This window comes from Daphnia magna, linkage group LG4 (genome assembly GCF_020631705.1).
Source record: "Daphnia magna isolate NIES linkage group LG4, ASM2063170v1.1, whole genome shotgun sequence".
Taxonomy (NCBI): domain Eukaryota; kingdom Metazoa; phylum Arthropoda; class Branchiopoda; order Diplostraca; family Daphniidae; genus Daphnia; species Daphnia magna.
In genome coordinates, this window is record NC_059185.1 from 13,010,107 (window position 1) to 13,032,179 (window position 22,073).

At 39.1% G+C, this 22,073-nt stretch overlaps 2 protein-coding genes, 2 long non-coding RNA genes and 1 pseudogene across 17 annotated transcripts in view; 2 read left to right on the forward strand and 3 right to left on the reverse strand.

The window, feature by feature from the left end:
* Positions 1-156: 156 nt before the first annotated feature.
* LOC116920371 lies at positions 157-3,520 on the reverse strand. Of its 4 annotated transcripts, none has more exons than XR_006645907.1 (11): positions 3,300-3,518; positions 3,094-3,179; positions 2,839-3,011; positions 2,701-2,764; positions 2,456-2,517; positions 2,209-2,251; positions 1,974-2,052; positions 1,695-1,808; positions 1,366-1,539; positions 1,231-1,280; positions 157-1,003 (listed from the first exon to the last, which is right to left on the reverse strand). XR_006645907.1 is itself a non-coding variant. In XM_045172803.1 (9 exons), exons 3-9 carry the CDS (start codon positions 2,935-2,937, stop codon positions 966-968), a joined length of 510 nt encoding a protein of 169 aa, XP_045028738.1. In that variant the 5' UTR covers positions 2,938-3,011; positions 3,094-3,179; positions 3,300-3,520; the 3' UTR covers positions 157-965. The 4 variants fall into 4 exon arrangements, 1 of the variants encoding a protein (XP_045028738.1); XR_006645908.1 differs by having other exon boundaries at positions 1,352-1,539; XR_006645906.1 differs by having other exon boundaries at positions 1,349-1,539.
* A 992-nt stretch (positions 3,521-4,512) lies between these two features.
* Positions 4,513-16,418, reverse strand: LOC116920425. Of its 9 annotated transcripts, none has more exons than XR_006645980.1 (7): positions 15,258-16,418; positions 10,101-10,182; positions 9,828-10,013; positions 5,603-8,660; positions 5,228-5,543; positions 5,056-5,088; positions 4,513-4,975 (listed from the first exon to the last, which is right to left on the reverse strand). It is a non-coding gene; the product is annotated as an uncharacterized LOC116920425 (long non-coding RNA). The 9 variants fall into 9 exon arrangements; XR_006645976.1 differs by lacking the exon at positions 15,258-16,418 and adding an exon at positions 10,379-10,582; XR_006645977.1 differs by lacking the exon at positions 15,258-16,418 and adding an exon at positions 10,379-10,564 and having other exon boundaries at positions 5,603-5,803.
* Positions 11,428-22,073, forward strand: part of LOC116921044 (putative ankyrin repeat protein RF_0381) — a 37,352-nt gene continuing 26,706 nt past the window's right edge. The window contains exons 1-5 of one of the 3 annotated variants that reach the window (XM_045172824.1): positions 11,428-11,604; positions 11,667-12,367; positions 12,449-12,954; positions 13,022-13,146; positions 13,212-14,059. In XM_045172824.1, coding sequence (XP_045028759.1) covers positions 11,512-11,604; positions 11,667-12,367; positions 12,449-12,954; positions 13,022-13,146; positions 13,212-13,883 — 2,097 coding nt within the window. In that variant the 5' untranslated portion in view covers positions 11,428-11,511 and the 3' untranslated portion in view covers positions 13,884-14,059. Of the gene's footprint in view, positions 11,605-11,666; positions 12,368-12,448; positions 12,955-13,021; positions 13,147-13,211; positions 14,060-22,073 lie in introns of those variants that run through there. The other 2 variants (XM_045172823.1, XM_045172822.1) reach the window with 2 other exon arrangements.
* LOC116920441 lies at positions 17,203-18,551 on the forward strand. Its single transcript, XR_006645981.1, has 3 exons — positions 17,203-17,341; positions 17,436-17,689; positions 18,386-18,551. It is a non-coding gene; the product is annotated as an uncharacterized LOC116920441 (long non-coding RNA).
* On the reverse strand, positions 18,734-21,541 carry LOC116921040 (annotated as a pseudogene).

Here is a 22,073-nt window from a genome sequence, read left to right on the forward strand (position 1 = left end):
ACACATGCCAAAGTAAAACCATAGACCCAAACGTACCTAATTCCTCACGCTGTACGGAAAAAAGATGTCAATGAATGAAACGACCTGCCAAATAAACGGTTTGGCAATCACATTTCCTTAGAACAAAAGCCCACACTAAAAAAACAATTTCGGAGCTACCAGTCAAATCATTTAATAATCAACAACGACCCACAAGAAACCCTCCATAGCCCAAGAACATTAGGGAAGACCGTTACATAGGCCATGGAGTATAAAGACGTGACAAAAGGAATAATAGATCACGAAAAATGAAACAAATGTCATCAGAAGGAAATGGTATCACGAATAGCAGCAACTACCCAAAAAGATCGACGGAATGAACAGACCATCTAACATAGACCGAAAGCTCCATAGCTAAATCTCCAACTAATTTAATCCTGTCATGAAACAAACATTAGAGGACGAAGAGGGAATAGAATACGTTAGAACATATTGATGCAAACGGTAAAAAGTTAAATGTCACAACAAAAATTCAAGCTCATCTTAAATCCGTGAGTCAGTCTTGATCCAAACCATTCTCGAATTGAACGACGCCCACGCCAAGCAGCATACCAAGAATGTTGTACGTAACCAATCTCCACAGCAACCGCACCAGTGAACTCCTGATTACATATCCGTCGACTGCCCCACGTCGCAATTCGTCGCAATTCGTCGCAAACGTCGCAAAAAATTAAATCATCTGATCATTAACACGTACCAATAATCAACACATCATTCCGGTAAAGAACAAACCATAACCCCAGCTTAAAGAGCAAGAAACGCTAAATGAGATACTTAATCCCGTCGATTATACTAGCGTGACCATAGAATTCATTGTTTTAAAATAAAGAACAAAAGTGCTCACTAGAAGGGAGCGGTAACACGATTAGTTGCTGGCAACTAGTCAAACAGAACCGGGGGAATGGAAAAGGCCATCTAGAGCACAATCAACGGCTCCATAGCTGGATCTGCAACCAATTCGGTCCTATCAAGAAATAAATATTAGAAGACGAAGAATATCGGAATATGAGCGATGTCAAACTGTCGCCAACGTAAACGGCACAACCCATAGACATGATACAATCTCGATTGCTTCCTACGCAGCTATTTCTTATCCCCGTTCGTTATCTTGGCACAACTCATCCCACTGATGGGATGGACGTGTGGCGATCGCGATGAATGTTCTTTATAGACAAGCAACAACCGACTTACCCATAATGGCGCCATGACGATATGCCGACAGCAATTTGCCACAACAAACCCTGAAGAAAAATTAAACACACCACCATTAATTTCGATACACAGTGGAAAAACTTCGTATGAACGCAACTACGGTCAGCGTGTTACCACTCAACACAACCCTTCAGTCTGGGGCGGTATAAGAGTTAATCATCCGAATAGCAAAATGCGAAAAGAAAAGCGAATTACACCACAACAGCAAGGGAAACTGCATGGCATGAAGTAATTGCCGCACTCCGTACACGCCGAAAAACTGAATCGACAACCCCACCAGCAGAACACCTGCAGAAAAATGTAATACATTAAAATCAAAATGAAAAAGGCAGAAAGGTGGCCAACTGTTCCATCAGTGAAGTAAAGGGAATCATAATAATATCATACCCGAAAGATGAACCATCACCTGGAACAATTCAGCACGATAAACAAAAGAATATTACCTGAAGTCTGGAAGCATACAGTTCGATAAGAACACCACACGCCGTTCCGACCCCACGGTGAACGTGACACCAGACCCATAAGGAAACGTCTGCAGATGATCGCCACAGCAGATCCTGAATAGACAAAACGCGGAATTAATTCGCAAACACAACCAACAATTATTATACGAAGGTAACCAACATCATAAAGGTTGACCAATCAACACCGGCCTTCAGTTTGGGGCGGTACTTGGATATAATCATTCGAAAAGTAAAAGAGCAAAAAAAAAAAAAACTTACCAAGGCTAGAACAGCGACACAGCGCCACTCGAATGCCACATTTCCAACACGACGAACGGCAAACCCACCAAGTCAACACCTACCCAGAATTTTAAAACATTAAAAGCGAGAAAGGAACATAGAAATAATGCCAAACTGTTCCATCAGTGAAATAAAGGGAATCATAATAATATCATACCCGAAAGATGAAAACATCATTTGGATCAGTTCAGCACGACTAAGACAAGAACATTACCTAAGGTACGGAATCCACCTCAAAACCACAGACTGCCCCAACCCTACAAAAATAGTATTTAAAAAAAACAGGATGAAGGCGATGTCAAACTGTTGCCCCGTATACGGCACAACCCACAGACAAGATAGACGCAGTTGCTTCCTACATGGCCATTTAATGTATCCCTTTCATAAATGAGGCACCCATCTTCCCACAAGGAGAGAGGCGTGGCGATCAGGACCAAGACAAAAGACGTTAATATAATTACCAGTTTGAAACAGCGTCACGAACTGTACACGACAAAGCAACGCCGGCAAACCCTGGAAAGACCTACCAAAAAAAGGACAAATGTACAAACTCGAAAAAACTGAACCCTTGAGTTATGAAATAGAAACATCAGTGAGGGCAAGGGATCTCATGGTCGTGCTGCAGAGCCGTCGCGTATAACGGATGCATCATAGAATGCTATCATCATCCAATGAAACGCAACAAGAATTCAGGGAATGTAATTACCACGATTCGAATCCTTGCAGCAACAACGAAGCACCAGACGACGAAACACGAAAAAATCCAGAAACTGGTAAAAAGCACACGAACTTGACAACTACACCATTACAGGCAACTTTGAACTCAGAAATGCAAGGTTACCACCTCCATATCACTACAGTCCCCATTGCAGAGATGAAAAATCACCAGAAAACCAGTCAAAAGCCCAGATCCAATACATGCTGTCAACTGGTCATCCACCATTGTACAGGAAAGATGTGTTCCTTGTAGCAAACAAATTCAATTGGGAACCAAGATAGCATGGAAGATGCCACCACCTAGCACAGATTGAAAGAAAACAAGGAAACGTGGAAAGTAAGAAGCAATTCAAATTATTTACAAATAAGAAGCGAGGCATACCACATGCACCCAACCCCAATGGTGCCCACTCACATAAAAAATGGACAAAAGTCAGTCAGATAAAGCCACACACCTTGAGTAGAGGTCTGTAAAATATTAAAAATATAATTTATGGTTTGCCTTTAAACAATCAACAACAGACTTAAAATTTTAACATAAAACTAAGATGGGAATCACATGTTTGAAGCATGCAAGATTTACTTTACCACTCTTGAAATCTAGATATGTTCAATCACGAACTCCGGCACATCTATGATAGATTACATTCTTAAACACTTTCACATGACTTCTAATTGGAAGAACAAACCAGTACTAAAAGCTATTTAATCCTACGACTTGAATCAATACTCATCTTCGACCCACAACTGTTCAATTCGAATTGACACCGGCAAGATTCTACATGTTTTTACGTTGTGGTCAGACGGCTTTATATACTTTTTTTGTTACCCCTTCTCCCTTTTTTTTCTTACAAATTAGACGTTGTCAAACCTTCTCAAAAAGTGAAAAATTAATTTAAAAAGTGGTCTTTTAAAGTTTTTAACAAACGTCCTTAAAAACCTCTTATTTTGACAATAAAATAAAGAATAGAAACGTACTATTTCCTCGAGTATCACGCATGCATAATGCATGATTCTGTTGGCTTCAATGTCTAACATTCCTGTTGTCGAAAAACACGTGATTTCTCCCGTCTGCTATACATGCTTTATCCGTTTTTGAGCATTCAATTTAACTGTCTAGTCCTGGGAAATAAAACGAATTATAGAAGCTGCACACCCACTGTTTGAAAAGCATTGAGACCCACACACTCGCAATTAGTACAGAATACCAATATCCTGTCCGATAAACAACAAAATACAGCTCGAATGATGGTCTTCGCTTCATTGCGCTTTTCACCTCGAACTTTGTCTACCCTATGATTTCGATTGGTATTTGGATCCCTTGTGTATGGAACATCCATGAAAAGTAAGCAAACTTGAAATACAATTCACACACCAGACTGAAAAACAGTTCCCTCAAAAACATCTGACATTCCATTTTTAAAAAACGAGGGCGAAAAGGCAAAATTTTTTGTATTTAATATCACGGAGTGGAAACACAATAAAAAAAAAATTTACAAAACCCAATAAAATAAAAATCGATAGTAAACGAAATTCATCGTAATATCAGTATCGTAAGCTGCAACAGCGTTGTAAAGAGCTGATCAAATCAATTCATCCACTAGATCCTTCTAGCCATTGCCAAGGATGAAGAAGATTGCTCCTAAATGATCTGCTGATTCAGCTCCAGAATCCATATAGTTTATTATCTGTCATTAACTCTTTGCAATATTTTGAAATGCAATGACCAGGCAATCTCTTTTTTATTCACAATCAATCTCTGCCATTTCATTTGCTGACTTGGAATGAATAAAATGTAACATGATGTCAAGGTGTGTTTGTATTATTTGCTTAGAAGAATAATTGTTATGAAAGGTGCATATTAAGTGCTATGAATATGGTTTTTCATGTAAAAACATCACCAATCCTGTGATTTATTCAACAATTTAAAAGAAGACAGATCTTTAAGATAAAAGCTTTGTAGAAACAACTATAAAAATCAAATGAACAGACTTTTGTTCTAGGATTTGCAAATCAAATGAAATTACAAGGTGTTTTAACTTTATAACATGAATCCATTGTTTCCTGGTTCCAGCTGCTAGCATTCCAATTAATGAATTGTTAAGACTTGTTACTATATTTATTTCAAAATATATCTAATATTTTCCAGCCTCAATCGTTAATTAAGTTTCATATGGTTGATTTTTTAACAGGGATTCATTCAAGGGACTTTCCCTAGGATTGCTGGAAGTTTTGTGGTCCAATTCCATTGAATGTCCAAAACCCTAAAAATTTTCAATTCACTGTTGGTTAGTAAAATAGATTATGAAACCAAATTTTATCACATTTGTTCAATGTAATTTACCTTTTCACCTTTTAATTTTTAGAATTTCAGTCCCTATTATTTTGGAACATCCGATTTCGCAAATGTTCAGCACGTGAAGCAAATAAAAAACTAAAGTTAGTCAAATATTACATGTAAGTGTGCACTCTGTTGTTCCAATGTTTGAACACGAAAACCATTTGTAAACACATACCAGAAGAAATGTCGATGGTCTCGATTTGCTTCACGTGCAGAACAATCTGTAGAAAGGATGAAAACAACTACCCAATCGATAAATGATGGTAAAATCGATTGGTTAGAGTCCTATGTAGAAATGCACTGGTTCGTGAACTTGGGGAAACAACTTGTATCGTTCGATGACACCGTAATAAAAAGGCAGTCGTAATCCAATGGAGTCATACAACATGGCGTGATGCATCACTGTCATCCCATTTATTTTGGCTTTGTGATTGTCTTGTGTGATGGCTAGTTTTTATCGGAGAAGAGCAACTGGAACAGCTAAGAGACAACTTTATAGACTTTTTTTTACATTAGAGTTCTTTTCACTTTAATTAACTAAATCAAGTACCTTTTTTCATTTAGTTTGTGGATCAAAATGAAGTCGGCTCTTCAGAGAAAGAATGTCCTCCTGGACATACTGAAACAGGAAAACATAAATCTGCGTAGCCAAAGCCAAAGCTCTGAGAAATCAGATAATAATTGCTGGCAGATCAATTGAAACGACGTCAGGATCCAGTCAAACACCCGGAAATCCAAAAATCCCACGTTCCTGCGAAGATCTCAGTTGTACGAGACAAACTATTAGCGGAATCAATCAGTGAAAACAGTTTTTTGGGACTTAACAAAGCAAACGAGCGATCCGAGTAAGTGGGTCTATAGTTTAGCCCTGACACTTGAAAGCCAAATGAAAGACCGAAAGGCAAAGTTTAATTGTTTGGGTCTAAGCAAAGAATTAATGCACAAAAAGCGAGTCATTACCATACAACAGTTGGTGCTTTCGATAAAGCCCAACCTATGTCACACGCATGACCAAAGTCTCGTGAATGTCCCCCCCCCCCAAAGGTAACCTACTTATTGAACGCAGACCAAAAAACTGCAATTTTAAAGAATAAAATATTTAAAAAAAAAATCTATACAAACACAGTAAACACAACTTTAAAAGGCACTTACTCATTCGTGATGAATCGCTAATTCAAATCAATTCCAACATCAAAACCAAACGTGTTAGTTATAAGCACGGCTCGCTTCTCTATAATCCATTCAAGTACACATACAACATCAAATATGCAAAATGATCCCCTTCCCCTTAATTTCTTGCGTCTTTTCCCTCATCACCAACGATGATTGCAAAATCATGAAATTATTGCATGATTCTTAATGCACAACGAACACCACAACATAATACTCGGCCTCTTAATAACTCTCCCCCCCCCTCCTTTGGAAAACTAGAACCCCCAAAAGCGTTCGTGACGTGTGTCGCTCACTCTTTCCAAACATCCATCATTGATCAAACGACCAAGCGCGAGCGTCCCCTCCCAGATGGCCATAAAGTTTTACAACAACTTTCGATACCAGGTGATGAATTGAGTTGTATACCTGAACCTTCCACACAAAAAAAAAAGACGTGCAGCACAGCTCTTTGAGAGAAGGGGCGGAGGTACACGTGAATAAAAAAGAAGTGCTGGGAACAGACTGGGAAATCCAAAATTCTAGCCGCTTTCAGTTACATGGTACGTTTGAAAACAAGAAACTTGACGTATTTCAAAACCCTCCCCCTGGCCGTCAGTGTGGCGTATTGACGTATTCCGGTGAGTACAACGACAATTGGACAGTGATCGTCATCTAGAAAGGATTGCAACAGTGCGCTTTGCTGAACAGCGAAAAGATGGCCCGTCATTTGGATGCGTTGATTAATTTGTTTTGGCTCTTTTTGGCTTGCACAATTTACACCAACGCGAACGGCCAATCCTTCGAAGACACGGTGCAACAATTGGCGAAAAACTACGTAAGTCAATCATAAATTTGTCATTCGAAATAACACCCCCGACAATTGAATTTTTGTTTTGGGGCGGGGCGAGAAGGCTGAAATCAAAGAAGTTTTGGAAGCAAAAATCGTCCGTTTAGAAACGAAAGTGATTGGCCTCGAATCGAAAATCCAACAGCAAAACGCGATTGTGATTGCGTTGCAAAACGAGCGGCACGGCGACGAGGTGGAGATCAAGTTGCACGGTATTCTCGTGACTCGGCGTTCAATTAAGAAAGTTTACGATGACGAATTAGCATGCAACATTTCGCTTTGATTTTGCAGAAACAAAAGCCATCGTGGACGATTTAGCCATCAAGTTAAGCGGTAAGTCTGACGATCTACATTTTATGGTGTTGTTCTTTATTCATTTTTGAAACTGTGAAACCCAAAAACAAGAGAGAACGAGCGCCGTGACGGACATTGGAAAAATGCCGACATCATGTTCGGATTTGCAACACATCGGACATCGAATAAGCGGATTGTATTCCGTTATGGGAACTCGATCCGTGGAAACAGTTTACTGCAATTTTCACCCCAATGCTAAAGGTATAATTCGCAATCACACCAATCTCTCAATTGATAAAAATAAGCCAATTTTAAACAATGAAAAACAGAGATGCAAAAATGGATCGGCTACGTCGACGTGAAATCGGCGTCCACTTATTTCTACGTGACGAGGAGCAGTCCGTTCATGGAAACCAACATCCCCATTCCGTTCGACGTGGAGCAATTGAACATCGGGGGAGCCATGAATTTGCAAACGGGCAAGTTCGTGGCCCCTCGTGCGGGCAAGTACAGTTTCTCCATTTCGGGAGTGGCCTATTTCCCGTACACGCAACTGACGGCCGGACTGTACAACGAGACTCCCGTGGTGCCTTCCTATCGCTTTCAAATCAGTTTGATCAAAAACGGCAATTGGATCGGCTCTGGCTATTCGCACGCGACCAACACGGGCGGTACGTTCGAAACGTTTGCGCTCGAATCGACGCTCGGTTTGATCAAAAACGATCAAGTCTGGGTGGAGATTTCGGAAATGTCGGACAAGGTGTTGCTGTACGGCCGTCGCTTCACTCATTTCACCGGCGTTTTCCTAGAGGAAGACTTGACCCAATAGCTACGAATGTTGAGCGTCTATAGACGAATTCCCTAATTGCAAATGTTGATGTGCATTCCAGCTTGGAACAGCGATTTCAATACATCTCTTCTCGATTCAAATTTAACTATTTATCGATCACGTTTTGAAGAATACATTAATCGACAAAGAACAAAGAAATTGCCTGGATGAGCTTCCACTTGCGAAAACTCGCCCACCCAATTTCTTTTGTCCTTTGTCCCGTTATTATTTTCTTCAATAACGAATGAAAGATCAAACGAAACAAACCCTAGTCACAATTTAACGTCCAGAATCACAAACAGTGAATTTAAAAGAAAGATTTTAGCAAATTCTAATGTAGTTTTGTCGAGGACTGGCCACCGTCTGATCGGGACCTCGTTTGCACCAGTCGCTTTATATCTGAGGTCCCCATTGTGAGATTCAGCTTCAAGCCAATTTTCAATTTTGTTTTTTCTGCTTCTTGGTTATCCCAGCTACTAAAAAGCACTGACGGATAGTTTACACAGACAAATAAAAAATAAAAAAATAGAAAAAGAAAGGAGAGAGACAGTCCCTTGTTATTCTACGGTGCGCTGGAACGAAATTGAATTTTGGAACCCGCTCGAAGGACGACTGCAATACAGACACTGGTCTTATTCTGATCGAGTCAGGGCTAACACGCATTATAGCAACACAACCTTTTATCTAATATTCAAAAATATAAAAAAAAAAGAAATTCGTACCCAACTTTCAAGGACGCGTTATTTATGATTTTTCGGGAAACTGCCAGCCTCTCACACCCAGCCCTACTTTCGGGACAAAGTACCTGGTAATTCTGCAAATCCAGGGAAATAAAGATTTAGCGTCGATCTCAATCGAAGCGCCGAACGTTTAATTGATGACTCGCCTCTACTAAAACAAAAGTGGAATCCGTGGAATACGGACTGTGAAGTGGAAAGGCCTAAAATGACACGTCGTGCAACAGCAAGAAACGGACGAGGGCATTACGCAACATTTTTTAAAATGCAGTTTTATCTTGTTTCAATGTGAACTTTCCCTTTTTCCCCTTTCTAAATTTTTTTTGAATTTTCAGACAGAGCTACGACAAATTTCTTATCGAATGGCATTGAATTTCGTTTACCTTGAATTCGAATAGATTTTCACTTTGTCTGCCTTATTTTGCTTCGAAAAACAAAAGCCAAAAAATAAGTACGACACAGAAGACAACAGAGAATCGTAGCGAAAAACGCGTAGAAATTAATCAAGTAACCGAAACTATATCTGATAACCGTGGGAGGTGAACTCGAAATTGCAGATATCCAAAACAAATATAGACGTCAATCATCCCACGGCCGGAATTTTAGGCCACCCAACTTTAAAAACAAACAGAGAACCTGCTTTCAAAAAGACACGCATAAACTAAAATTCATACTACATATCGGTGCCAAAAATTAGACTGCGCCGCAAATGAAATCAGCCCCAATCGCAAGTGAGTTGACTAAGAATGAACGTTTTACGCTTTGCCACACGAAAGCCTCCAGATTCTATATCGTAACCGAAGAGCAAAAAGAAAACAAAGTTAAGGCATTTCTTTTATCTGCCACACTCTCCCAATGAATGTCTGAGTAGCCAAAATGAATACGAGAGGAAAAGAATGAAGTAAAATTCACCAACCTGGAGGTTTAAGGTGAATGTTTCAACCAAATTGAGCTTAATAACACATGCATCTTGTGCAGATACCATCTCTTCCTAAATGTTTTCTTCATGATACCATTGAAGTCTTTTCTGCTATAACTTTCTTCAACACAATGGTCAATCCTGCACATTAAATGGCTTATTCCCACTCCACGTCTCAGACAACTGTAAATATTGACAATAGAAATGAATGAGCTACAAAAATTTGTAAATCAAATGATATTTGCAGAGCAAGAAAGCAATTACACTTACTTGATTTTTCCTTAAGTTGACCCTGCACAAGATTCACCATCCTTCCACTATTCAAATGTGTACTGGGTTTCGTCTGCCCACCCTAGAATGAAATATTTAAAAAACACAGACATTTATAAATTGAGACATTTTTTTTCATTATCAATCCAATAGAAATGAATAAAGATGAAGTCGTATTTCATTTGCAAAGAGTATGAAAGAAATGAATGCGTTAAACAAACTAGCCCATTCACAAATGCATTTTTTACGGGTTGTTCATTAAGATCAGATTATCTGACCTTAAAGTCAAACAGAATCAGTTATAAATCTAAAAAAGTCTATTTTTGTGCCTGCTGGCAGAGAATCCCTTTCAGTTTTGTACATCCAACTCTTTCCAGCTCTTTCATGTTTGATTGACAGCCCAGCGTTGCCAACTTTAGTTTTCATCAATCAAATGGGCCATTTGAAATGGGCAAACGGCTGACGGCTCGTCCACGTCCAGTCCATCGTCCACGACTGCAATTAAAGCCTTTAAATCAGCCCTTATTTCGTACGTAGTTGAAAATCGCTGTTTAAAAGATTGGACCAAACAGCGTCAACACACGTCAAGATAAGTGGATTGGTCAACGGAAAAATCCCAGCTGATAATTTGAAAACTTTGTTGTTCCCAGTCAACTGCCTCATATATTGGGCTGACATTAACAGGTTTTTAAAGAAATGTAAACACTTGTCGGTTTGTTTGCATAAAATTAGAAATGCGTAGAAATAAACTACAAAAAAAGGTGGCTTACATAAGAAATAATTAACCTGGTTTATTCAGGTCATTTTGTCGAAAGGCAATTGACGGAATCAACAGAAGGTTAGATCATGAATTTAAAATAGGAGAAACGTCTCCTGCTTAGGGGAACAGTAAAAAAAATATAAGACATATACAAATAGAAAACAAAAAGGGGGGGGGGATACTTGATCATCGATAGGCACTACGAGCAGAGGCGCATATTCGTTGATGACTACATGTAGATAAGCACATGGTAATACGACGATAACGAATAAGATTTATATAACCAAAAATGGAAATATTTCACATCCAAAAACTACCAAGAAAAATTTGTAAATTAATAAAAACAAAGCAATGGAAATCGAGACTTTTTATTTATATTATAGAGCCAATGATGGCAAATGTCATACTTATTCATAGGATCTTCATTATTTTCTGTTGATCTCGAATCGTTGTGTAAGAAACACTTTTCCCTGCTGATAAACCTGACCAGTAAATTAAATCTTATTGCGCTGTTCGAAGATAAAACGTTATCAACTTAGGGCGTTGGCCATTTGCGTATAGGACTAGAAGGAAGCCATCGCAACATCGTCATTCGACAACTGTTTATTGCGGAACTATTTAACGATCTTGTATTTTGTGAGTGTTGAGAAAATGGAGGATCACTTAGGTCAGGTGTTTGAAAGAAATTTCGGAGGTCGTGATGTTGAAAGAGTTAGGGACCAATTAAAATCGATCAAAGATAAGGTATAACTAATTGAATGCTAGTCAAACAACCATCTTTACAAATTTCAATTTGAACACTTTAGATTGCTGGAAAAGAAAAAGAATTGCTTGAATTGTGTGGGCATGACAATCGATTGGATCTAACGGAAAAAATTAAAAACTTCATTCAGTTCGGAATTGATCTGAACGCAAAGGACAACGGTGGAAGGAATGCGCTCCATCTTATGTGTCGAAACTATTCCAGCCCAAAATTAACCGACGCCATTAAACTTCTCATCGAAAACAAAACCGACGTGAATGCAAAGGACAACGATGGATTGAATGCAATTCACTTTTTGTGTCGATATCATTCAAGCCAAAACTTAATTAAAGCAATTCAAATCTTGATTCAATCCGGAATCGACGCGAAAGCAACCACCAACGATGGATCAAATGCGCTCCATTATTTGTGTCGATACAATGCAAGCCCCAATTTAACCGACGCAGTTACAATTTTTACGGACCTCGGAATGAATCTGATGACAAAAGACGACAGTGGCTGGAGTGCGTTTTATTATTTGCAAAACAAAGATAAGAAGGAAATGAAAATTTTCTTCGACCGCGATGCTCTACTCGGGCGAGGTGGCTTTGCTGCGGTATTTAAAGGAAAGTTCGGAGGTCGTGAAGTCGCAGTAAAAAGAGTTGAATTACATAAAGTCGACGAAAGAGAAGAAGAAGCAATGCTCAAGTTAAAACATCCAAACATCGTAAAACTTCTTCACTGTGAAAAGGATAACCACTTTATGTAAGATATTTTTTCTTGTTTTAAAGAATAATATGTTTTAAAAATTGATTTTTTTTTTTCGTTTTCGTTACTGTGTTAAAGGTACTACGCATTGGAATTATGTGTCGCTTCTTTAGATCAACTGTTTTTGAAGTCGGATAATCCTAAAAAATACGATGGACGTATGCCACGTCAAATCGTAGTTTTTTCCCAATTAGCTTCAGGACTGGAACACATCCATTCAGAGCATTTAATCCATCGGGACATTAAACCGAGTAACATCCTCATCATGAAAAGTCCTGGCAAAAATGAAGAGATAATAATCAAATGGTCTGATTTTGGACTGGCCAAATCCGTCAATGAAAAAGGATTACACTCGTGGACTGGTGCGAGAGGAACCAGAACTTGGTACGCACCGGAAGTGCTGGAAAAGCTCATCAAAGAAGAAAAGGCGGAACAGGATGAGTTTTGGGGCACCGTCCAGAGCGATGTGTTTGTCCTGGGACTCGTTTTCGGTTACCTTTTCTTGAAGGGAGAACATCTTTACGGTTCCAGCGAAACAGAAATTCATGAAAACATAATTGAAAAAAATCCGGTGAATATGCAAAGTAATTCCCAATTTAATTCCATACCCTTTTTATTTTTATTAATAAAGAGTTTGTTGCTTTATTATAGAAATTAATGGTGAATTGCACAACTATTATAAGGATGACTTACTAAGGAAAATGTTGGAAGACGACCCGAAAAAAAGAATAACTTCGAAAGAAGTCGTCGAACAACTGGAATCCATCAACAATAAGGTAATATTATAGATTATGTCCTAAGTTAGGAAGTAACAACCTTATCGTAAATTTGTCCAATCTAGTTCATTAAAAAAAAAGAAGAAGAATTGCGTCAACTATGTGCCCGTGACTCTTCGTCTGGTCTAATAGAAAAAATCAACGACTTAATCCAACTGGGAATTGATGTCAATGCAAAGGACAGCCTTTTTGGACACAATGCGCTCCATTATTTGTGTTGGAACAATTCAAACTCGAATTTAATTGACGCCATTCAACTCTTAATCCAACTGGGAATTGACGTCAATTCAAAGAGCAACGGTGGACAGAATGCGCTCCATTATTTGTGTTGGTTCAATTCAAACTCGAATTTAATCGACGCAATTCAACTCTTAATCCAACTGGGAATTGATGTCAATGCAAAGGACAACGATGGACGGAATGCGCTCCATTATTTGTGTTGGTTCAATTCAAACTCGATTTTAACCGACGCCATTCAACTCTTAATCCGCAAGGGAATTGATGTCAATTCAAAGGACAAAGATGGATGGAATGCGCTCCATTTGTTGTGTCTAAACGATTCAAACTCGAATTTAATCGATGCCATTAAACTCTTCATCCAACTGGGAATTCCTGTCGTATCCGACGGCAACGATGCGCGCTCTATTTTACGCAGAAATTATAAAATAAAGAACAAGGTCGAAATCCTAAAACTACTGAACGAAAAAGCCTCATTCGAGAGCTGCTTCGTCCTGTAGTACCCTGACTCGTTTCTGGGCGATGCATTGCGCTTAGTCGACGGTGAAATTAAAATAAGGCAAGTGTCTCATACTCGAAATCTTTAACCACTAAAATTGTCAAATTTCTCGCTTTCTCGGCTGTAACACCCCGACTGATTGACTTTTCCTTTCAAAAATACAAAAATGTGACTGAATCGCCGTGTTGTCAATTCATTATCCTTTTAGCCAAGTTGAATGCAACTCATTCGACCATTTTTTAATTCCTCGAGTGGTGGAGCTGGTAAAATAGAAAAGTTGAAGTGAAATCGAGTTGAAAGCACCAAACGTTGCCTTGTTGCAAACCGCATGTGCGTAAATTAGAAAATGATAGAATTAACGAGCATATCCAGATAAGAAATACAAAGATTCTGAGTTACGATTGATGAAGTTTTCTTCGTCCACTAAGGGGCAAATAAAAAACAACTTTTTCATATGGAGAACCACAAGAAAAAATAAAGAAAAAATTTAAAATTTAAAATTTTCAAAATTTAAAATTTTGCAAGGTCATTCAACACTTATCGTTGGTTTAAAACTCAATGCTAATTACCAGAGTGATTTTTGTCCATAAAATGACAGTGAAACCAAAAAAAAAAAAAAAAATTTGCCTCCAATTGTGTCCAGTCCGCGGTGCGTGATTTACATAAACAGCCCAGCCATTTGATAATTCAAGTGTTTAAATGATTGTTTTAAACCCCCATATTATTACATCCTGACCATGTCTGGCCATTTGTTTCTAGCCTAATTTTGGGCTTCTAAATAATTGATATGATGATTTATTAAAAGAGCAGACGTCTATCGTGAAAATGACAATTCCACTGCCGTGACCTTTTAAAGTTTAGACAAGTAAAGTTTTTATTTAAAAATTTATATTAAATTTTTTTTATATATTTATTATTTTATAGAAATTAATATTATAAATATAATTATTATTATTTTATTCAAATTTTTATTAAGTTTAAGTTTTTACAAGAGCACAAAATCAATGAAATGAAGTCAGCTAAACAGATAATCTTTGACCTCTCCCCATTTATAACTGAAAAACAGGCCCGTATTCTTAGTCAGATCGAATATGATGTCAACAATAGCCCATCCCCACCCTATGACACGATCGCAGCAGAAATGGCGCCAAAATGGCGAAATGTGGCCAGAGAAGAAGATTCTGAAAGTCGGGGCCGACAATTTATGAGCGAACAAAATGACTCAGGTCATTTATTAACTGCATCATTTGCAAACATTTCTCTTAAATCAATGGAAAGAAAAGCCAAACGATTGCAATTTGGAAAGGGTGTCAAGATTTGAGGCGCTTCTCAAAAGTCAAATTGTCATGACAAAAAAAAATGTATAAAAACTGACCTGGAAAAGGAGCAGAGAACTTCTTTCGCCTTGAATTGTATTCAAACGCAGCACAGCCATCCACAAATTAACTGATTTACAATAGGCGATTAGGTGGGGCTGCTGCATTCCCGCCAAATGACAATCAGCTGGCCGTTTTGCCGTTGCTGTTCTTTCTCTCTTTTCAAAAACTAAGTAAGTGCTGATTGTTGAACTGGATGAATAAAAGCCAGTCTACAGATTGTTCAGCACCTCAAGTTACACTTGATACATCACCGTATTTCAACACTTAACTGTTGTAGCCGAATACGGCTGAAAACTTTGGTAATAAACACTTAAACCGGTTAGTTTAAGCAGAGAGCCATGCAGAAACGACATGTCACAGCCAGCTCGAATGTCGGTCACAATGGATATGATGACTTGATGAAATGATGAGCGCCAAGTTTTCGCTCCCCCTAGGAGTGGGGATGGGGGGGTGGGGAGTAGATTTTAGTTTTCCTTGGGGGAGGGGGCAGGTCCTGACCTTGTGATGGCGACCGATGGATGGGGAAAGGCCATAGAAGACGAACACAATCAATTCAGTTTGAGTCAATTGAATTGCTGTCAATGAAGTGGGGAAACTCGTGAGAACTCGTTAGCTAATGGAAATCGTCGGAATTGCGACACGATGGCTAATGCCCATGGGGGGCACTTGTCAAACGTTTAGCTCACACCCCTTGGCTAAATCAATCGTTTCTGATTGTTTCGCTGATGTGCGTCGTTTTGCTCATTGTTCATAATTGTCTGTTGCAAGAAGGTTGCCCTAATTTTTCGTCTTCCTCTTTCAGTTGACGTCGAGTGTCAACATCTGTTTACTTCGTTTGAAGATCGTCATTTCAAATAAAAGAAAACAATAACATCCACCAAACGTTTCTTTGCAACAACAACAAAGAAAACAAGTACGATGTAACCAACAACTTCACTTTCCCAGAATTGGTGCCAAACTGCGAGTGACGTCACGACAAGCGGCTTAAAGTGGAATATTTCCCTTTCTGGAGTATCCCCTGCCATCGATGACGTCATCCCACTTTTCCTCGAGAGATTATTGTGCCTGGAGCCATGGACCATTTGCATCTGCGACGAGAACCCAAACATCAATATCCTACTGCATTTGATACGCTTCAATAGGTACCCTAAGATCCTAAAACCCAATCGAGTGAACGTTAAAATTGCAAACAAGAAAGGCCGCCCGCTTTTCAGCAAAACGATCGTCATTGAGAACATCATCGACTTCCCGTGAAGTCTGTCTAGAATCAGTAAACAAGATTTGCGTGAATGGCAATTCTACGAACAGGATGGCAATTGCACCATCTACTGCACATCAAAACGTAGAGTTTCAGAGAAACAAAATCAGAATCTTCTTGATCTTGTACCAATCGCCTCCGTGAAAATCTGCCCCTTCCGGATGGCGGGAAAACTTTAGTACCGCTGCGATTTTGAAAGACGGATGGTGTTTTGCATATGAATCACATACGTACCTTTCACTATTCTTGGTCCAAAAATTGCAGCCGTACCAACATTTTCCAGCCATTCGAGAGAGGGGCAGTTAGAAGCGAGTGGTACTTCCCTGACGACATTCTGTGGGAGTGGCATTTTGAAATCGGAAGCGTCGACGCACTACTGACCCGTTTTGCATTGGCGCATCTAGTCCCGCGGCTGTTTCTATTTCTATCCTCGCATCCAATGTGTTAACGACTTTGATTCGAACCCTAGCGACGGCCACGTCCTCGTTGCGTTTATAGCCTCCAACGAGCTGGACGAGTTTCTTTGCGTCCTCAAACAGCACTCAAATCTCCCGCATACATCAAACTATGGTCCCTTAGAAAAATGATAAAATTATCCGTTCATGCCCATCCTCTTTCCTCTTTTCTGTTGTTGTGTCGTTAAAATCCCACGCTTTAAAAAACGAATCACGATTGCCACTGTTATTTGCATCGATCCTTTATAAAGCCTTAACAAAGAGAAGACGCCATACAGACCAACATTGACGTCATCCCATCACGCAGCGTCCCGCGTCTGTTGTTGCAAGCCGGTTTGATTGTGTGTGTTATTTGAATGATGCTAAAGTGAAGTTTTATTGCTAAAGTTGCTAATTGCTAATGTGAAAAATACGAAGAAAAGTGAGTCAATTATTTTATCCTCTGTTGTTTAATCATTTAGATGGGGATGACGAAGGGACCGTTGGCATTGACCTCAAGGACACAAACACGTGAAATAGAGGCAATTTACCTGAGGCAACCAGGTGACATATTTGATCATTTACGATTAAAATTGCCCAGATTGGGCTGACGGACTGCTGGCAGGTGACAACAGAGTTGCCAACGAGGACATCAGATCGTTGGACATCACGTGACTTTCGCCCTTGAAGTGGAAAACTCGACGGCCAGAGGGATATCGTCACGTCATTATCCAAGGTAAGAAACGATGTCTTTTCACCATAGCATACAGAAAATGTTGTCATTGTTTCGTGATGAGGTGTTAAGTGTTGATAACCAAGTTAAAATTTTGACTTACATATTTATTCAACGTCTTGTTTCCGATCACCATTCCCCTAACGACGGGCTGGAGACGACTGTTTCCGCATTTGTTTTGGCCTTTTTTTTCCCTGCCTTTAAAAATGTAAGTCTATTAAGTCTGTTTCATACGGTAGATGTATGTTTACGGATCGGGATTTTCAGTGGCTTAATATGGTTTTTTGCAACGACTCGACTGGTTGGTTTGAAATTTACGAAAATAGCAAAAGCTTATTTTGAATTGATTTTGAATTAATTGTGTATTCACCACCTTTAAATTACAAAATTGACATTTGGCTGGAACAGAACCACATAGATCTCATTAGACATTTAATCCATGGAGGGCAAGGGGAGGAGGAAAAAAAAAAAAGAAAATTGCTAGAAATAATGTAGGAATTGTTGCTGATGCTTATTCAGCCAATAGGCACACGAAATGTTTACGCAAATGTGAACAAGTTGTGCGAAATTTCATTGTGCGCTAAACATGAACTGTTTCTCTACGCGGTTTTTCTTTTAATTTTGTTATACAGTGAAGATATAACGTTAATGTCGACGACAGACTAAAATAGGTCGTTTTTATTCTTCTGATTCTTGCAGAAATATCCCATTACCTCGTTCATATCCTTCCATTCTAAATCTTCGACGACCATTTTTGAGTCTTTCAACAAAGTACGTGGTGGATGTCCTTGGTTCAAAAGGACGTCCTTATTTTTGGCCCTGCGAATGACCAATCTAGTCTTTAACTGCACCAACGACCAGTAAGTTCCCTCCTTCGTTTCAAAAATCATAACGATGTGATTTTTTCCCCCAGTGTACCAGTTAAAGAAGAGTACGATAATAGCAAGGAAAAGCCCGAAAGAAATAAAACCATACAAGTAAACAGAAAACAAGATAAAAACCTTTTTCGTTAATGGGAAATCTTCTTTAAAAAAAAAGAATTTAATAAAAAAACATGAATAAAATTTATTATTAGTGAAACGACTAAATAATTCGTAAGGACAAGTAAATCTTGTGAGGAAGCAGATTTAAGCATCAGGTATTGATTGCAGACATATCGTTTGAATGGGATTCTTAACTTGTAAGACTCCAAGTGTTCAATTAAAGATTCTGAACCACCACAAAGTCGTACTTTCAAAAGCTTTATCCGCTTTATCCACTGTCATGTAGAATAGTAGAAACCACTTGTTGAAGAAGGCGGTTGATCGGCAGCCTCGTCAAAATATACTAAACAAGTTGATCCGATCAAAAAGCAAAGCAGCAAATTCTTGGCAATTCGTACTGAGGACATGGTAACCTTGGTTCAAAACATCTATCCTCCAAATGTAATTGATGAGTTCGTTTATTGTTGTATTCCTGCCTTGGGTCGTTTTGATCTTCTGAATCCCCGTCCACGGAGTTAGCCCAGTCGTCCGTTTCTTTCTTTGGTACATGTCACGAACGCTCTCTAGTTTCTTTGAGCGTTGAATCGTGATGCCTTCCGTGTTTTTCTCGATCGACCACCACCAATTGTTCGTTTCCATTATAATGAACGCGTGGTAAAGCTTGTTGTTTATCAACTGCAGAGTAGAGAGCGGATTGCTGTAGACGGACGCATTTTGGATCTCTTCATCCGTGTCGATCAATTCTGATAATTTTTCGCGAAGCTCTTGATCCGTGATCCAATAATCACTTGTGTCTGTTTCGTCCGCCGTAGGTTCGTCCACCGTAGGATAAAAGTACAATTTGCATTTGAAATCGCCACCGATACCTCCACCCCACGACATTTCTTCTTCTTTTTTAGTGAGCTAGATTAGACAAATTTACGATAAGGTTGTTACTTCCTAACTTAGGACATAATATATAATATTACCATATTGTTGATGGATTCCAGTTGTTTGACGACTTCTTTCGAAGTTATTCTTTTTTTCGGGTCGTGTTCCAACATTTTCATTAGTAAGTCATCCGCATAATATTGACGTAATTTTTCATCTAATTCTATAATAAAGCAACAAACTCTTTATTATTAGAAAATAAAAATAGGATGGAATTAAATTGGGAATTACTTTGCATATTCACCGGATTTTTTTCAATTATGTTTTTGTGAATTTCTTTTTTGCTGGAACCGTAAAGATGTTCTCCCTTCAAGAAAAGATAACCGAAAACGAGTCCTAGAACAAACACATCGCTCTGGACGGTGCCCCAAAACTCTTCCTGTTCCGCCTTTTCTCCGTTGATGAGTTTTTCCAGCACTTCGGGTGCGTACCAAGTGTGCGTTCCTTTCGCTCCAGTCCAGGTGTGTAATCCTTTTTCATTGACGGATTTCGCCAGTCCAAAATCAGACCATTTGATTGTTATGTTATCACCTTGACCAGTTGAAGAGACGCAAATGAGAACATTTCCCGGTTTAATGTCCCGGTGAATCAATTGCATTGAATGGATGTATTCTAGGCCGACAGCTAATTGACGACAAATTTTGATGTTATGTAGCATAGGTCCTTTGTATTTTTTGGGGTCAGCAGACTTAAGGAACAGTTTATCTAAAGAAGCGACACATAATTCCAATGCGTAGTACCTTGAACACGTTAAAGAAAACAAAGAATTAATTTTGAAATTATATTGTTATTAAAAACGATAAAAAATATGTTACATAAAGTCGTTGTCCTTTTCACAGTAAAGAAGTTTGACGATGTTTGGATGTTTTAACTTGAGCATTGCGTCTTCTTCTCTTTTGTCGACATGGCGTAATTCAACTCTTTTTACTGCGACTTCACGACCTCCAAACTTTCCTTTAAATACCAAACCAAAGCCACCTTGCCCAAGTAGAGCATCGCGGTCGAACCAAATTTCCATTTCCTTCTTATCTTTGTTTTGCAAATAATAAAACGTGAGAGCGGTGAAATCAGGACTTTGCCGAACGGGAAAACACGTAATTTGACGCTGGAAAACGTTGACTTGCCAACCAGAATCGCTTTGAGATTACCAGATTATCTGTAAATCATCGAATCAATGTCAAGTCCAATGCAGATAATCATATTTTACTGTGTACCTGTTAATCCGTGGAAAGTGGCAGTGACGATCTTTAACGTGCGTTGCTTAAAGTTTCACTCGATTTTTGGCTGTTTTTCTTGTTTACAAGGTCGAATTGTAGAAGACTGGTACAACACGAGAAAGAGAACGGCAGATCACGTCACGGGCACGCCCTTTTCCGGCATCGACAAAAGAACGAACAATTTAGGTGAATTTTTAAAATCTAATTTTGTTTTATTTTCGAAAGAGGTTTACCTTGGCTCTGCTTTCCACTGAATATTCCTCGATTGAAAGCGAAGAAATAATGCTATTGAGGCCACAATTCACTGTGGGGATTGTCTTTCCTGCTTCCAATAGCCGTGAGTCGTGTAAAATGGTGAGCGTGATAGGCTGATCATGGTCTATAAACCAGTTTATAGACCATGGGCTGATAGTGAGTAAGTGACAGCTCGACTGGCGGTGAGTTTGCGCACAACGGGCCTTTTTAGTATTTTGGCCTCAATTCTATTTTGTTAAAGCTCCTCCCATTTTAAAGCATTTTCCAGCGCCAGAGGGAGCAAGCATTTCTTAAACGGCTTTCTATTTCTTCCCCTCCCTCTTCTCGTATTCTTAAAGATTGCGTCTGTCAATTGCCACGAAGAGAGCGGATTGCTGTAGATGGACGCCTTTTTTATCTCTTCATCCGTGTCGATCAAGTTTACCAATTTTTTTCGAAGTTGGTCATCCGTAATCCAATAACCACGTGTGTCAGATTGATCGGCACCAGGATCAAAATACAATTATTCGCTATTCGTCTAGTTAGGACTTTAAGCGTGAACTAGTGCCTATGAGGCGACGTGTTGATTGACACGGGAACGCTTTGACCACCACACTGGTCTCAAATTCACGTTGAAGTTATATATACACAGGATATAGATCGAGCATCAGACCTTATCTTCTCCACGTCATTGCGATTAGAAGGAGATGGTTGTGGGCGACTTATCTCGGGATGGTGATGAAGATGTAAATGTCATATTTATTTATGTCAACATGCCGTCTGTCGACTGTACCAAAAAACCTATAGCCGTAACTTAAATGTCCCATTTTGAAATGTAAGCCTATCCGCCTATCGTTGGTGGTCCTGCAATGAACTGCGCGTAATACGCTTTGCAACACAACGGGCTTAATTCGACCTAATCGTTCATATTCGCCGGTAAATGTTGAGCTAATAAATAGCTTAATGGCTACATCTTGTGGCCTCTTTTCTCTGGTGTATGTCGGCTCTGGGGTCCAATTAAAA